The sequence below is a fragment of the Haliaeetus albicilla genome, chromosome 21 (genome assembly GCF_947461875.1).
Source record: "Haliaeetus albicilla chromosome 21, bHalAlb1.1, whole genome shotgun sequence".
Classification (NCBI taxonomy): domain Eukaryota; kingdom Metazoa; phylum Chordata; class Aves; order Accipitriformes; family Accipitridae; genus Haliaeetus; species Haliaeetus albicilla.
The window spans coordinates 16,419,518-16,437,497 of record NC_091503.1 but is presented as its reverse complement, the minus strand read 5'-3'; the positions used below and the strand labels follow the sequence as shown (position 1 = coordinate 16,437,497).

The following is a 17,980-nucleotide window of genomic DNA, read 5'->3' as shown; positions in this document are numbered from 1 at the left end:
TGGCTTGCGGGAGAGCACAGACCAAAAATCTGACAAGAGGTAAGATATAGCAAGAGAAGAAGATGTGCAGGTGGGGAGATGCACAGGAGGGGACCACAGTATCCCAGTTATGCACCCGCTTTGGGTCCAAATGCACCAGGGCACCCTCAGAAGAGCAAGGCAGCCTTCAGGTAACCCCTGGGCTCACCTCCTGCTTCATCCTGGGGTGAACACTTCCCCAGTTCCAACATGCATTATCAGGGCATGGATGTAGGAACCCACACAACTAAAAAAGAAAAAAATCCCTGTGATCTCTTTAACACTAAAAACACATATCAGTCATCGGTGCCTCTTGGGCTATTAAATCAACCACTTCTTAAGAAGAACAGAGTCTAAGAGTGTCACACTTAGAAAGGAAAATAAGCTGATGCAGTCTCTCCTTTCTAAACACAGAAACCAACCAAACATACATCTTAACTTTAAATTCCCCTCCTTTCCCCCGCCTTAAATCCACAGAGGCTCAACTATACCTTGTTGACTACTGAACTGCCAAATTCCAGGTTTTAAATTAAAGCTGGCTTTGAGCTAGAAGAGCTCAAAAAAGCCCTTGAGACCACAAAACTACCAGCTATTTTTTCGCTTTTTGTCATTTTATAATTTTACAACCTGATGTGTGGTGTAGTCAAGAAAGCAGTGATGTAAAAATGGCCCTTTTTGCCCAATATATCTGCTCCCTCTGGAGCTTTGAGTCACATAGACTGATTTAATAGTAGTGGTTTTAGCACTGCAAAGCTTGTGGAGCTGGGGAGAGAAAGTTGGAGCCTATCCTGAGTCCGCTACCAGCACCACAAAAGAGCAACGCAGCGAGTAACTTTCCCAAAGTGCTGTGAATGCCTTAAAAAATTAGCTCCCATGATGAAGAGAGTGTGGCAACAAAGCCCACCTGAGGGGGAGAATTGCATGCCACCTGTGTAAAAGCTGGGCTTATTGCTTATAACGCCCAGACAAATGAACTACCTATGCCCTTGGCAAGCCCATCATATGGGAAAGTAACGCAATGAGCAGCCATGATGCCCACCTTTAAAACTGCAGCTTGGAGGCCCCCAAGGAAAACCAGGACCAAAGCAGGTCCCAGCAATTAGGACCAACAGACTGCTCTACCTGTGGGGCTGGCAGAGGGCTCTCATACCAGATTAGATGACAACTCCTCTGGCAATGCCATGCTGGCACTGACCGGCCTCTCTCAGGGAGGTCAGGCTGCAGGACTGAGTCACTTCTCCTGCCCTTAAAATCCACGAAGCGGTATTTCACACTCAGCTGAGTCCGGCACTTGCACAGCGTAGCATGGGAACTCACAGCCGCTCTGCGGCATGCACCACGAGGACATGCAACAGCCGCTAGTGGCTAACTGCTGCTGGCACTAACCCAAAGGACAAGCCCATCACCATGCTGGGCTGGAGCAATTGGGCTGCATCGGCACACAGCCATGCCCGAAGCCTGGCTGCCAGCCCTGGAGCAGCTCCCAACCTGGCTCTGGTTCCCTGTAGGCTGCCAGTGCCATGGCCAGCACGGGGCCACCTCAGGTGCAGCCTGGCTCACCCACAACCCCAGCATGCAAGAGCAGGGGACAGCCTACAGATTCACACTGGGTGTTTCAGCAGTCTTAGCTCACCTCCCCGTGCTGTGTCTAGACATAAACTAAAAAATACAGCCGCCTCTCTTCCTTGGGGTATAGTCATTTCTAGACACAGAAAAAGCAGGGATCCTATTGGAAATGAAGGGGGCAGCATAAGCAAATTAATCAAGTGACTTGGAACGGGCTGAAATGTTTGAGAGGAAAGAAGGTACTCAATGAATGAAGGACTTGTAGCACTGTGATGCAGGGCAGAGTGGCTGGAAAACAGACACGACTTAGAAGATAGGACGCTCTCAATTTTTGTTAAAATTTCAGAGTTACCACATTTTCCCACCAGCCCGCAAGAGTACTCACAAGGCTGCTGTACAACACCTGCAACCTTTCCACAGCAAACAGGCAAGCCTCTTTGCGTGCCTGGAAATGCACTTCACCATGTATACACTGCTGTTCTCACAAGTAAAAAAAAAAAAAAATCTCATGCTGTTCTACCAGGGTTTTTCCAAAGAAAACTGAAAGAGGACTCTGGTGGAAATGCATATGTGCAATACCAGAAATCTCAGTGTACACAGAGATGGAATCTTTTAAATATTGCATTTCACATAGCACAATTCTAGGCAAATACTGTGCAGCAAGCAACTTACAGGCACAAGAGTCAGGGTTAAAAAACCTCACCCCCCTGAATTCAATGGCCATGACTTCACATGGGGGTCTGGACTCCACCCTGAATTCAAGAGGACTCCTGCAAGTCTTGTTACGTGAGATCCCCTCTTCCATCCCCTTGCAGATGTAACCTGTTCCCCCAAGGAAGAGCATCCCACCTCACACCCCCCTTCTTGCTTTTGCACCCCCAAAGCAAGTTGTCCCAGCTTGTGTTGCATGATTACCTGTGACACCAGACACCCTGGAAACATCCTGAGCCTGGGTGGAGCGGTTTCGACTCTGTTGCCTACGCCTGCTCGTTGCTGACCTAGTGGTCCGTACGTGAACTTCGCTCACTTTGAAGAAGGCCACCATGAAAGGCTGTTTGTCGTAAGGTCCATCTCGGCCTATAAGGCCTGCTTCTCTAGGATTTACACTGAAACCTTCAAACCAAACAGAAAAGTGAGTGTTAGAGAAACAGTGCAGTTGGATTGCTTCTTCCAGCTTCGGAAGCATTCCACCCCCATAAGCAGTGTTTCCTTTATTCTTGCTCGCACTCTTCTTCTTTAATCACTAAACATTCCCCTCCTGCCACCATGACTTATGGACATTTTTATGACAGCACCCCATCCATCCTGGACAAGAGGCTCCACTGCAGCACCTGGCTCTTTGGTACCCCTATGGCATCTCTACCCTGGTTTAGGCATCAGAGAGGTATACAGAGATATATCAAACACAAAGCCCAGATGTGTCATGAAATTAGTTCTGCTGCCTGTGAAACACAAGAAGCAGAGATGGGATTAGGAGACCTCTAAGGAAAGCAGAGGGCAAAGAGATGGGGTGCTTTTCTCAGTAGCACAGGGACGGGCTCTCAGCCTGTTTGGGGAGGTGGAGGTTGCCACTAACGTTTCCTCAGGGAGAACAGTGGACAGCCCCTCTGGTCTCACTTGACCCCACAGGTGTACCAAACTCCAGCATTAAGCAATAGGAAGAAAACTTAAGGTTGGAGACTGGTTCCTATAGAGGACAGATGTCACTGTCTTCTTTTTGGTCACCTTCTGCTCAACTTCCTCCTTCCCCACTGCTTATCTTCCAGCACTCAATTTCATGCTCTTTTGCAGTCTCTTCTCTCCTTTTCCACCTTTTGAAGTTTCTGTGGGCTGTGAAATGCTATCATTGCAGCTGCCCTCAGAGGGACCAGCCCCACACAGCGACTGCATCACTTCTGCAGCGCAGGGCTCCCACCTCGGGTTTGATGAGATCCGAGCAGCAACGGCAGCTGCAGCAGCCAAGAGAGCTGCCATAAGCCCGCATGGGGAGGCAGATACCCACATACCTGCCGTCTTCTCTTCCTTTCACCCCTAAACCTCACCCCCCCTGGGAACCCAGCGCCATGCCCCCTTCCACCTCCAACCCAGGAACTAGGACCTTACCCCAGCCTGCCTCCACCTGCCCATCCTGGTACTGTTCAGAGACACCTGACCTCACTCATGGGGAAAGACATGTCCATCATGGGACAACCCTCAATCTGTGCCCTCAGACGCCTTGCTCATGGTGTTGGCTACAACCACCTACAAAGGCAGGGTGCTCACCCCCCACATCACAACTGGACTCTGTTAGCACCACCTCTAGACAGCATCCAAAAGACTCGCGAGGTGACTCACATTAACTGGCCCGTAACCTACCATCCCGGGTCACCACGCTCAGCTGCAGTCCCATGTTGTGCCGAGGGTTCATCACCCACATGTTACTGGTGGCAGTGACATCAAACTCCAGCCAGCCCTCCTCCGAGGCCCACACTGCCCGCGTGTCCAGCAGAAACAGGTCAGAGGCCCTGCAGAGGAGAAGTGTAATGACAAGATTGTGACGTCTGGGATTTTCTCCCTGGCTTTCGCTGTTGCAGAAACAAAACCTGAAATCGTTAAAAGTGATGTTAAAAGCTAGGAAAAACCCAACGCCCAAAATCTGCCTGCTTATATCCAGAGTTTTGCCATGAGATGCACATGCTTCCGTATGTGAAATTCAGGATTACAAAGGTTTTTCACTTATTTTCTAAGCTAGAGGAAAGCAATCATACTCCTCAGGTCTGCCCATTTCTCCACCAGCAAGGGATTAGTAAGGCACTCTTCTTCCTGAAGAGTGTAATGCTAGCCCTGACAGGACACTGGTCAAACTACCAGCGTTTCCAGGCATTCGATGGCTTTTGTCAAAGCAGTTTCACGGCTTCAGCTCACCTTCCACAAGACAGACCTACCACAGTGGGCCAAAATAAAAAATAAAAATCAACTAACAGGCCAAGCATCAAACAGTGAAGGAAAATGAACCTCTAAAGGCCTCTAAAGACATTTTTCTGAGGCTTATCAACAGGGATTAGAGCGCCTTGTTCCAAGGCTGTTGGTACTGGGTCTCCTTCATGGGCTTCAGCTTCAAATGCTATCAAGTCTATACCTTTTTAGCAGTATCAAATGCCCCCAAAACTCAGCAATGAAATTAGCTGGAGAAGCACCCAGAGAAATCCCGTGTACATTTTCTCACTGTATTATAGGCACAACTTTCCTGGGCAAGAGAGCTACAGTTCCTATCCTTAACCTGTGGCCATCATGACAAAATGGATACCAGGTGTCAATCCCATCTTCATCTGTCTTTTCTCTCTGAATTTTTTTTTTCTAACAATAACTTAATGGAAATGGGAAAACAGGGTACCTGTCCCTTCCACCCATCAAAGGTTAACTTCAGAAAAAAAACATTTTGATTGAGTTACATTTTATTTTTGGCCAACTGCTATGTCATACTGCCCAGCAGCTTGGTTTGCATGAGATCACACATGGAAAAATAAGCACTTAAGTATATTAGGGCTCCTAGTGCGGCTATTTTTACAGCGTGGAGGCTTTCCTCCGCCTCACTGGTAGCCACACGCTCTGTGGTTGACTCAGCAGCCTTTCCCACAGGAGTCTTTGCCACCACTCCTCCAACGGGAAGAGGGTTCAGGAACAACTCTGACCTTCACCTCCAACAGCAGCGAATGGCTGGGGCTGGCCAGCTGCTACATGTTTTGGAAACCTTAAGGTTGAAAGATTTGGGCTTTCCCAGGCAGGGTATATAAACTGAAGTGTTGCTTAAAGGAGACCGCAAACAACAGCTGCAGCTGAGACCACTCTTTCCCTCTCCAGGTTTAAGAGAGGAATGAACTGCTAAATCACTCCCGCCTCTGAATATGACTTACACATTGGTCCTCTCCAATGCTTGAAATGGCCTATATCTGAAAAGGGGTTTTCCTAGCACCTGTTCTGACACCCCCCCCCCCCCCCCCCCAATTGCTTTTTGATCTCCTCTCCCATCTCCCCTCCTCTAAGTGCCATACCCTCCCCAGCACTCGCCCACTCCAGACAATGTCCCACTGGAGCCTCCAGACTAGAGTTACTTTGGCGTTACATGCCCCCAAACCAAACATGTCTGGCTGCAGAGCCACTGGGAACTCTGTAACAGCAAAGCCCCATGAACACTCAACCACATGGGATTAGTCAGGTCTACAAAAACATGAAGAGAAGGCTCAGAGCTTATATTCCCATTTCCTTGCACTTTGGGAAAACACTTGGACATCACAGAGCTGTAAAGCCTGGAAGGACCACATGGCATCATTTAGCCCATTCCCCTGAAATCCGGGCAGGATCAACTACATCCACATCACTCCCGAGAGATGTTTGCCTGACCTGATCTTATAGATTTCCAGCCTCAGGAACTCCACCATCTTTCCAGGAAATTCAGTGGGTTTCACCTGAAGCACATTTTTTTTGTTTGCCTTTCCCCATAATAGCTAACTTAAATGCCACAACAATCTCCCTTCCTTATTAAAATAACATCTTTAGTCTTTCCTTGCAAGCCACATTTTATAGACTGTGACTATCTGCATTACTCTTTATAGATCCAACTCAGATCAAGATCTCACTAATGCTGAGTACAGCGAAAGGATAATCCTGTTCTGTCTCACAGACTATGCCTCTACTTATACATCTCAGAATATGATTTTTGGCTTCTTTGCAAAACTCACACTGTTAACTCATGTTCACCTTGTGATTCACTATAATCCTTAGATTCATCCTACTGGACCGCAAAGGACCCAGCCACTTCCTTGGGTGTATTTACATCACCAATTTTTCACGTCCAAATGCAATTATTCTTTCCATCAAATCACACTTTTTTTTTTTCCCCCAGATTGAACCTCCATCATTATTAGATTACTTAAAATACAGACTTGCCTTCCTTTGGGTCACCCCCATCTTAGTGTCCTCCACAAATGTGATAAGCAAACTGCCTGACCAAGGTACAATTCTATCAAACCAGAATGCTCCACTTTATCCCAGTATGTCACACTCGCTTTGAAAGATTTCAGATCCTTTGTAAAATGCAGAAAAATGGACAACTGGGCCTTCCAATCCAGTTAACTCTTTGCAAAAAGTTTCATACAGGACTGGTTTTCAATCAAATCTGCTATTCAGCTGACTTTTGCATCATTCGACCAGATGAAGTCAGCACTGAAGGTTTACCCCACAGGTATTGTAGGTCACAGTAGTAATGCCAGCAGGTAACACATCCTAATATTTTCTGCTTAAGCGTCTTTTCAATTAATGTTTGTCACCCAAACCTCACCAGGCTGCACAGAATTGCATATAATTTTTTCTAATTTTTTTTGGTTTTGGCATGAAGGTTTTAAAAAAATATTCAGTCACCTATTTCCAAAGACAAAATTAAGGGGGGAAAAAAAAATTTACTCACATAAAAACGAATCCCAACTATTTAACTGAGAGTCTTTAAGCACTCCTTTATTTTTGCAGAATAGAAATGTTGTATGTCCTTCCTCCTTTAAGAAAATCACCTCAAATTCGGCCAAGCAGTAAGTACTTGAAAATTGCTGCCCACACAGGCTCAACAGAGATTCAGAGCTTAGCAACAAAATCCTCTGGACTTTTTGTATGCAGGGAACATACTTTCCCCTCGGTAAACCAAATACCGTGTATCACCTGAGGGGAATCTGCTCTTCCTTACAGCCACATGGCCGAGAAGAAATGTCCTTGCTACTCCTGCAGAAAAGCCATACAATGTCTGATCTTACAACAGAGACCGTGAGATGTCCCAGGCTGGCCCCAGGTAGAAGGGAAAGAATAGTGAAGAAGGTAGCAGTGACCTGCTACACCACTTAGACCCACACAAGTCTATGGGGTCGGATGGGATCCACCCAAGGGTACTAAGGGAGCTGGTGGAAGTGCTCACCAAGCCACTTGCAATCATTTATCAGCAGTCCCGGCTAACCGGGGACGTCCCAGTTGACTGGAAGTTAGCAAATGTGACACCCATCTACAAGAAGGGCTGGAAGGAGCATCTGGGCAACTACAGGCCTGTCAGTCTGACACTGGTGACGGGGAAGGTTATGGAGCAGATCATCCTGAGTGCCATCATGCGACAGCATGCCCAGTCAGCATGGGTTTATGAAAGGCTGGTCCCGCTTGACTATCGTGATCTCCTTCTATGACAAGGTGACCCGCTTAGTGGATGAAGGAAAGTCTGTGGATGTTGTCTACCTGGACTTTAGTAAAGCCTTTAACACCACTTCCCACAGCATTCTCCTGAAGAAACTGGCTGCTCATGGCTTGGACAGGTGTACTCTTCGCTGGGTGAAAAACTGGCTGGCTGGATGAGCCCAAAGAGTTGTGGTGAAGGGAGTTAAATCCAGTTGGCAGCTGGTCACAAGTGGTGTTCCCCAGGGCTCAGTATGGGGGCCAGTTCTGTTTAATATTTTTATCAATGATCTGGATGAGGGGATAGAGTGGACCCTCAGTAAATCTGCGGACTTGTTGGGCAGAAGTGTTGATCTGCTTGAGGGTAGGAAGGATCTACAGAGGGATCTGGACAGGCTGGATCTATGGGCCAAGGCGAACTGTATGAGGTTCAACAAAGCTAAGTGCTGGGTCCTGCACTTGGGTCACAACAACCCCAAGCAACGCTACAGGCTTGAGGAAGAGTGGCTGGAAAGCTGCCCGGCAGAAAAGGACCTGGGGGTGTGATCAACAGCCAGCTGAATATAAGCCAGCAGTGTGCCCAGGTAGTCAAGAAGGCCAACGGCATCCTGGCTTGTATCAGAAATAGTGGGGCCAGCAGGACTAGGGAAGTGATTGGCCTCCCATACTCAGCACTGGTGAGGCTGCACCTCGAATACTGTGTTCAGTTTTGGGCCCCTCACTACAAGACAGACGTTGAGGTGCTGGAGCGTGTCCAGAGAAGGGCAACAAAGCCGGTGAAGGGTCTAGAGAAGAAGTCTTATGAGGAGCAGCTGAGGGAACTGGGCTTGTTTAGCCTGGGGAAAAGGAGGCTCAGGGGCAACCTTATCACTCCCTACAACTACCTGAAAGGAGGTTGTAGTGAGATGGGTGTCAGCCTCTTCTCCCAAGTTACAAGTGATAGGACAAGAGGAAATGGCCTCAAGTTGTGCCAGGGGAAGTTTAGATTGAAAGGGTTGTCAAGCATTGGAACAGGCTGCCCAGGGAAGTGGTTGAGTCACCATCCCTGGAGGTATTTAAAAGACGTCTAGATGTGGTGCTTAGGGACATAGTTTAGTAGTGGACTTGGCAGTGCTAGGTTAACGGTTGGACTTGGTGATCTTAAAGGTCTTTTCCAACCTAAACCATTCTATGATAATATCTAATTAGATAGGGAAGGGTGAAGGATCTGTTGCAGTTGTGGGGGACACATGGACATGCAAGGACTAGATGGAGCGACCCTGGATAGAAGGAAAAAGTCTGCAGAGAAAAGGGAGTAGGAAGTACCCATGGCCACCACACCTCTGTGAATCAGGACCATTATTCCAGACTCGGCATCCCTCTGCTTCCAGAAGTAGATGGGAAACTCCTGGCATCTTCCTGCACCAATAGCTTACAGAGGGCTCCAACCTGCTACTGCTGCTACTACAGCAGCAACACAGCTGCCAACAAACATGGTGACAGACATCAGTGATGTGCATATCACACTTCCAGTCTCGCCCCAATGCACACAGGGAAATGCAGCCACACAACTGGATTTCCCCCTGCACCGGCCCAGTTCTGCTTTCTGGAGACCATGGAAAACACATTTGTTCCATTCCTCTCCCACTAGGGCTGCAAAAGAAAGACAAGAAGCATGAGCGCTCTAAAGCTGCCGCATAGCCTTATTACCACTCCTGATGCTGGAGTGTTGGCTGATTTTGGCAGGGACCATTTTTGCCATCGGTGTTTGCTTAGCAGGTCCACACTCTCTGGCCCTTCCTATTGCAAAAATTGGAGCACACACAGCAGATGAGCAGGGCACTCCTGCAAGCCAAAGGGCAGCGCTGGACAAAGGAAAAAACCATCTGAAAGTGGCAACTAAACCTAGCGGAGACAGTTGACCCTCACCAGTGTATGCATCAGCTTCTCATCCGCACGATGAGAACACCACCACTAGCTTTGCCTCATAGCCATGTCAAAAAAAGAAATAGTTTAGGAAGCAGTCAGATACCATGCTGAACAGTGCTACACACAAGTAGATGCAAGCCCATAGTCAAATCAAAATGTGAAGAGCGGACAAGAAGGCAAGAAACAGATCACACACTGAGCAAGTCACATGAAACAAAGTATTGAATTTCTAGTCATTAAGTGATGACACTGATCCTATGCAGCGAGGCAGGCAGTGGCCTTCCAAGAGAAAGCACGCAACCGTGTACGCGGTCACATTAATGGAAGGATATCCGAAAACTTCAGCATTTGAGAATAACAGAGGCAAGACAGGACCTGAGGGAAACAGGAAGGGAGCATGAAGAATAGGAAAAACTAGAAAAAGAAAGGCTGGAAGAAATGCATAAGCCAGCATCATTATGCAGAGAGGAACAAGTATCTGCTCTCAGCACAGGCTGAAGAAAGCAGAGTCAGTCCAGAGGTTTCATGCCCAAGCAACCCTGCATGTCAAGGACATCACAGCACCTCTGGCACATGCACAGCAGGACTTTCAAATTCAGTGTAGAGAAGATAAATTTCATCACCAAAACAGGCAGTTTCTTAACATCCTCTCTTCTTAAACCTGCCTCTGGGTGTTCATACAGCTACTGTCATCTCATTGTCACTATGGTGCCCGACAGTCTCATCCTTATTTTCAGTGTGCTTAACCATCTGGATGCATTCAGTTAATGATTTCCATAATAAGGGTGCTGCAGGCATAATATGTATTAAACTTAGATTATTAAAGGGAAGCAAGTGAATGGGAGAAACTGAGGCAATAGGCTGAAACAACTTTCTTGAGAGAAGAGAGGACATTAAACAGGAAGATGCAAGTTAGAGATTCCCAACTCAAAACAGGAGCTCTTTGTTCTGGATCAAGGCCCTAAAGTACGGTCCCAAGTCCCAAGAAATAAATGGGACTGTTTCCATGGCCTTCAGAAGACTCTGGAGGAGGATGGAGAAGCAAAGGTCAACAGAGCAATCACAAGTGGCTGCAATAAACAGAAAGAAGTACACAGTTTACCAGAGAAATACGACCTGTGTAATTCAGAGGGCAGGATTTAGCTCCAGTGTCCTCAGAGCAAGCTGGTTTGTCAGATATAAATATCAAATATAACTACTATTCTTAACGCCGGCATCCCAACCATGTACTCAGGGCATTTATAGGAGAAACAGCTTGCATTTAACTTCAGTGCCTTTCCCCCTGTAAGATAAATATTTTGTTAACTGAAACCCCTGCGTAAACCTCTCAACGAAATGTCTCTGGGTGTTAATTCTCTTTAATTGAACACTAATTAGATTAGAATTTAGTCAAATTAGTAACCAGGTCAAGTGGTTAATCTTAGTTACTATACTTAGTGAAATGTTCACATTAAAATAATTTCTCTGTTCTGGGTACACATTACAACATGGAACTTTGCTACAGGAAAAACACCAAAGCTATAAAAAGCTAAATTTAAAGAAGCATCTGTTGAACTAGGTCTTTTACTTTCCCACCCTCCCCAGCTTTCTCTCCTCGACCAGGCAGAAGTTTTACCAGGGAGACAGTGAGAACAAACAGAAATCTCACCTTCAAAATGACCAAGTTAAAGGTCTCTTATTTTAATTACAGATCTCGGAACAACATTTTTGGCCCAACTTCAAAGCTTGCAATTACCCAGGTGTTTAAAGGATTGTTACGCATCAACAGCCATTTACCAAAGCATTAATTACTGTAAGTCTCTAAAACGTTCCTCAGCTGAACCTTTTTGTTTACTTTTCTTCAAAGACAAGTTGACATAATAGTCTAGACTGCCTAGCAGCATTTTCTCAAAAGGGAATTTTGCACAGAAGTGTGTGGGATTTACATTTTAATTAATGCACTTTCTAAAGAATCTCTTCTGTGTCCCTCAGCATCTGAGTCCTTAGCTTGCACTGACATCAACCTTCTGTAAAAATTATCCTGCATATAGCAAACTAGCACAATTATTTGCTCTTATCCACTAACGACAGACTAATAACTGCACTCACAACTGACTCAGTCTTAACAGAGTTGAACAGAGCTCCACATAGATAGAATTTTGAAATCACAGCCTTTTCAAACCTGTAGATCCACCATCTTGCAGTAGATGTAAGCACTACTTTGAATTTAAACGTGTTTATTACTCCTAGAACAGACTGTATGCAGAGCCTGCACAGCATGAGGTATTGCCAACATATGCAATACAAAACCTTAACAACTTCTTATGTCTAAATGACCATTACTCCAAAGATTTAAAAGCACCGTACAAAATTTAATCAATCAGCACTCGCTCATACAGAGAGCCTCAGGCAGGGAAATGCCAGCACCTGGAATAAGCTGCCACAGAAAGCAAAGGCAGTGTCTATCATTTTGCGAGAAGAAGTAAGGCTCAGGTTAACTGTCCTGAAGAAGCTATACTATCTGTGGGCCAGAGGACCAGGAGAGACACACACGTCCTGTTAAGGAGCTCCTTAGAAACAAAGAAGAAAATATCAAGAGCTGTCAACCTACAAATGAAGTTACTTCCAAGGTGAAATAGACCACCAGCAACTGGGCACTAATTTGCAGGGATTGACAGCCAGCGGAGGAAAAAGTACAGAATGGAGATGCTGGGACACTCTGGAGGAGGTCTGCAGTTCAGCACAGGGAGGGGAGACCCATCTGGGATGCATCCAGACATGGGGACACACAAGAAGGGACAGGAAAGCTCAGCCTCACACCACCACCGCTCTGTCTGATAAGAGCTCCCCTGTGCTGAAAAGGACGTCCCGCTGCGGGCATCGCCCGAGGTGGTAAAGTCTGCAAAGGCAGGGGGTTAAATCTTGTAGACTCACTGGAAGAGCAGCAGGGTGAAACACTGGCTTCAAGGCTGCGTCTGGCAAAGAGCGGAAGATCAGAGCCTAGAGCTAGAGAATGTGGTCTCCCCAGACCAAGACTGTGGGAAGCTCAGCCCGCAGGTCGGTGTTAATCCCCAGCAAATCCAACACTGATATTTGAGTGCAAGGGGGTCCCCCCACATCCAGCTCAAGGTCTTGAGCTTCACAGCTCTGAGGAATGAACATTTTACTAACAGGAACAGTGAAAAAAGAAAAAAATCATCCCAACTCACCAGGATAGGAGATGTATTTCTCATTTCCTTGACTATGACTTAATGAGACTAAGGGGTGTTCTAACTGTAATGATGGCCACAGTATAACACCTCAGAGTTTAAATGCAGCTTGAGGCATGAAGATGGGGGAAAGGGCAAAGGGGTAGTATTTATTTTTGTCCTTTAAGAAAAGAAATACGGCACTGATATGGTATTCTTTACTTTTGGTAGAAAAAGCCCGCTGGTTATGGAACCAGTAAGTTTCATCCAGAATAACTTTGACTTTTAAACTACTAAAAGCCAACCACCCTAAAACACAACAAATCACATACCCACAGTGGGAGTTGAACTGAAATGCGGACAGGCGCTTCTCTATAGCATCATGGAAACAGCTCTATCATATACAAATATATGCACACTATATACAAATCTGACCCTAACTTGAAACAGATTGATGCTAGCTTTGTCATTTGTATTACACAACCCATTCCAAAACCCAGTTGAGGACAGTTATTTATTTTCTAAGCTATAAACACTGCCGGCAAATCAATTTGCCCTTTAGATTAAGAAGCTCAGATCACATTTGTATAAATATCCTGTTGCAAAGAGTAAGACTTTATTACCACTGTAACTGGCAGCTAAAAACCAACAAGTGCCTTAACCCTTAAGGAACTGTGTTCAGGAGAAGCATATACTCCCCAGGCAGCCACTCGGGAGGGCACACCTATGTCCACACATGTCTTATCATATAGGAGGAATCTTTCTGCACATCAAGTCCTCGTATTTCATTCTGGGTGCAAACGAAACTGTTTAATAAACTTTGACCATTAAGGTACCATATCTTCCTTTGATCACTAACACAGGCCACTGTGTTTTTCATAGATCAATTGTTTGGACAGTGTGGGAGTGTTTTGAGGTCTGCATTAGCAGGATATTTACACTTGAAAACATACTGATGATCCAAACCAAGGACTAACATCTTTGATCAACCATAAACTGCCTTCCCTAGTCCTGACCTGACACCTCTCCGGGTGAGAGCAAGGAAGTTTTGAGAAAGAAAAAGAAATTAATGAGCTGTTTCCAGGGACAAACTAATTTCTTCCCTTCCCTTGGGAGTGGATTGCCATGTAAGTGAGACCTTCACAAGAGGTATCCAAAGTCACAGAGGGCTTTGCTGGTCCTTCCACAAAATCAACACTACACCTTAGAAGCAAGCCCACGTGCAGGGCTTAGCTGTGCATCAGTACCACCGACGGGAGAAGACTCGAGGCTGTGCAGCTCCTGCCTGCTGTAACTAAACATCCCCTCAGATATGGCCAAGGTGGGACAGGCACCTGGAAGCTGATGCCACTTGTCTTCCTAAACTGGTGCTTTGGAAAATCTCTCCACTTTCTGCACATACCAAAGGAAAAAAAAAGAAGGAAAAAAATCCCACCCTAGCCTTCAAACAACACAGCCTCTTAAACTCTGGAGGGTCAGAAGCTGAAGGGCAGGAGCATCCAGCAGACGTATGGCCCATTCCCTTTCCCAACGTCAGCCACTACATCCCACAGCTTGTTTCAAAACCCAGAGTCATCCCCCTCAGAGCAAACTAGACGTCACCTCAGCCCTGTTTGGTGAAGCCTCTTCTCCACACAATCCAAAATACATACCACTGACAGCTGGCCACAAGCTTGACCCTTCCTGAGGATTTCATTAATCTCTTCACAGCGTCCCACTGACAACTCCAGCAGTTTGTGCTATGACAAAATGTGGCCGTTAACCGCGGTTTGGTTAGAAAACAAAAGCCTAGTTTCTAGGCACTATTTTTTTTACCTTATGAAAGGGTGGAAGGAATGGGGAGATGAAAATATTACTGACACAAGTGAGTCAGTATTAAAAATGTTTTCTTTTTTAAGAGAGAACATACTTAGACCACACTGTCTTCAACGTGCATTTCACTGCCTGAAGCTTCCACGAGGAGAGGGTCAAATTTCTCCCCGAAGGTTTCATACTATTACAATCAGCATTGATCTCTGATCGTTCACACTCTCTCTGCAGACAGCCCTATCTAGGAGACAGCCTCAAATGGGCCCATATAATCCTTGCTTTTAGCCTTGTCTGCAGTGGCAAAAATCAGTTTGATAATTCAGTAAACGGTAGAAATTTTAGCCTCAGGCTTGGTTTTGTTTTTAGCCATCAGGGAATGGCCAGCAATGTCTTGCAATTCCGTGCAGCAGCGCACACATCTGGGCTGGAGTCACACGCTCATGCTGTTTCTGTCCAGATGAGCTTTTTTTTTTTCTTTGCTCAAGTAATACTGAATTAAGCCACTTCATTACACTTAATTGGAGCCAAGGGATACTTCCAGGCTCTGAGCTTTGGTGAAGATTTGTATTTACTGAAGCCTTCTCTTATCTCCTGCCCTCCCAAACTCATTTCTTTGACGAGCGAGAAAGTTTCTTTTTCTTTGTATTTTTTCCCTCAGAGGTGCACACTGCCTTTCTCTTGCAGACTGCTGGTTTAAATCCATACATGCCAGCTGCCCAGTTAAGAATTATTTGTGCCCAAAAGTATTTTATTAGCTACCAATAATCACCTCAGACAACTGTTAACCTCATAAAAGCCAAGATTAACATGGTGTGATTGAACTTTCTGTGGAGACTGCCAATGTTGACTGAACAGGCACCTTCTGTGGCCTTTAGAGACAAATTTTCCTAACCAGAAGGAATATTTGTCAGCACAACAAGATGAAAAAAGGTGCTATGTCAACTCCTTCTGTTTCACCTGCTACTTCACCAGCTAGACTTCAAGATCTGTACAGACTCCTCCTTATGCAATAAAATGTCACAAAATGTCAGGAAATATCAGGCTGTTATTCAAACTGTTAGTCTAAAGGAAGTGTGACACAACTTTTTTTAGTTGTGTTGTTTTTTGGGGTTTTTTTTAAGTCAAAGGCAGCTGTTATTTTCTGGCTCATAAGATGTCTGCTAAAATGCAACAGAAGCTTTACAAATATTTAGCAAGTTCCTTCCAAAAATAGTGCATTTTTTCTTGTCATTTAACCTTCTAGTGTTCTCAATAGGAGAAGAAAACGCTGTATTCCAAATTAATACACTGAGACAAAAGGGGGAGAAAAAAGCACCTTGGATTCCTTCTCATAAAAGTAAGTGAATTGATGATCAAAAACCAAAACCACTCAAAGAATACAGCTCCTTAAGGCATACCAGAAGAATCTGAGGCATTTTTCCCATCCATGCAGGGATATTGGTGAACAGCTAAATACAACCTTTTAGTATTTGTTTCCAAGATTGTTTACAGGCCAAAGTCCACCCGGGTCACCAATGTGCCTGCATGTTTGAATCTGTAGCAGCAGTAGCCTATGGAGTCAGAACCTCAGCCGAAGGTAACACTGAAGAGTGGTAAGCAGCTTCTAATATCTTATTTTAACTGTCTTTTAACATCTGCATATTTTTAATATACAGAGGATAATTAATATAGATGACAATTAATATATATACACTTTTATATACAGATACTTGGAGAGAATACATACATATGCATGTATTTATACAGAAGCACACGTGTTTTCATATGTGCTTTTATATTTTACATGTACATGAAAGAGTCCTTTATGCTGAAAGGGAAAAGGGTGGAAAAGGGCACGTCCTTTTTACAGCTGCAAGAATCTGTGAGCCACATCTTGCCCACCTCTGTGCAGATGGTGTGACAAGTCCCACAGACTCATCCGAAGTACAAGTTTCTTTAGCCAAAGGTCTCCCTCCTTCCCACCAGTAAAAATAAATAAATAAAGAAGAAAAAGAAACAAAAAGGGAGCCTTGAGGGACTGGATGAGTCAGAGGTTAGTAATGAACTACAGACACTCATCCCTGGGTCAGCGGTTCACGCCTAGCCCATGTCAGGAGGGATGGCAAATTGCTGGCAGTCTGGACCCGGAGGAAGCTGCTTTATGATTCCCAGTCCCAACGGCGGGATCCTCTTGGCATGGCCACCAGCAGCGGCAGAGAAACCCGATGGAAGGGAACTGAAAGACCCAAAATACTCGCCAGCTCTAGAGAGAGACCACCCTGGTGATCCCCACCTGAGCTGCTGCCTCTGCTCTGTCCGTAAGGAGGTTCCTAGCACCCAGTGATGCCCAGCACGTGCAGATGCCAAAGTGCCCGGTGCCAAAGGACCGCAGCTTCACAGCGCGGTCCGATTTTGGCACGTTTCTGGCATGGCACTTGAAACAAAGATACGAGGTGCCAGCATCATTGCTGCATGCAGCCACTTTGAGAACGAAGAGTTAGCAATTTTCTTGGGAACAAGGTACTTCAGGGGCTGTATCCTGTACTTTATTCTCTTTCCCGCAATACTTTACTTGCTTGCCCGGTTTACTCTGAAAAAATGTTATATACACATCAAAGTTGAAAGTTGTCCTACTGTGCCCTGCTTTGGTGACCGTCACGGAGCAGTGTATTGATTGCTTCCATAGACAGACACTTGGCAGAGGTTTTCCTCCAGCTCCAGAGGTGGGATCTCTACTTATGAAATCTAAAACAGGCCAACACTCACCATTTTTTATTCATTGTGGCTTTAAATGAACAATACAGCTAACATGTATGAAATCTGCATGACCCTCTGGACTTCCATCAGCTCTTCAAGTGGGCATTGATGTAACATCCTAACCAGCAAGCACGTTACCCCAGGAGGCACTCCAGCAACCCGCAACTCGAAGCGCAAAGGGAACACTGATCTTTTAAACTAACACCTTCCTCCCCATCACCTATATACCCAAGTATTTCTCTCCATTTCCCCAGAGGCCACACTCCCCACAGAACAGCCACTAGCTGTTTGATGTTGCCCTCACAACAGCAAATCATGAAAGGCAGATCACCCCAAATGGTCTCAATGGAAAGGCTGGAGAAAGAAGGACCAGAAAGGAAAACACCCAAGAAACCTTCACAGAGAAAAGAAACAGAGCTTATTTTAAACACCGCTGTTTCTGATTTCTTTTTCTCTGCCTGCAGCAGAGGAACAGTTACAGTCCTGACACGTTTCAGCAGAAGTAATGAAACACTTTTGTACCACAGCATTACTCTGACATTTAATTGACCATGTATTTCCATCTTTTAGCCTTACGTGATTCCCCCATCTGA

The 17,980-nt window shown here is 45.6% G+C and overlaps 1 protein-coding gene across 1 annotated transcript in view; it reads right to left on the bottom strand.

Annotated features, from left to right (window-relative positions):
- BMP6 (bone morphogenetic protein 6) overlaps window positions 1-17,980 on the bottom strand; it is a 93,896-nt gene that overhangs the window by 9,524 nt on the left and 66,392 nt on the right. Inside the window, exons 3-4 of the mRNA XM_069809056.1 lie at window positions 3,940-4,088; window positions 2,500-2,697 (exon numbers count right to left, since the gene is read on the bottom strand). Of these exons, the coding sequence (XP_069665157.1) occupies window positions 2,500-2,697; window positions 3,940-4,088 (347 nt within the window). The remainder of the gene's footprint in view (window positions 1-2,499; window positions 2,698-3,939; window positions 4,089-17,980) is intronic.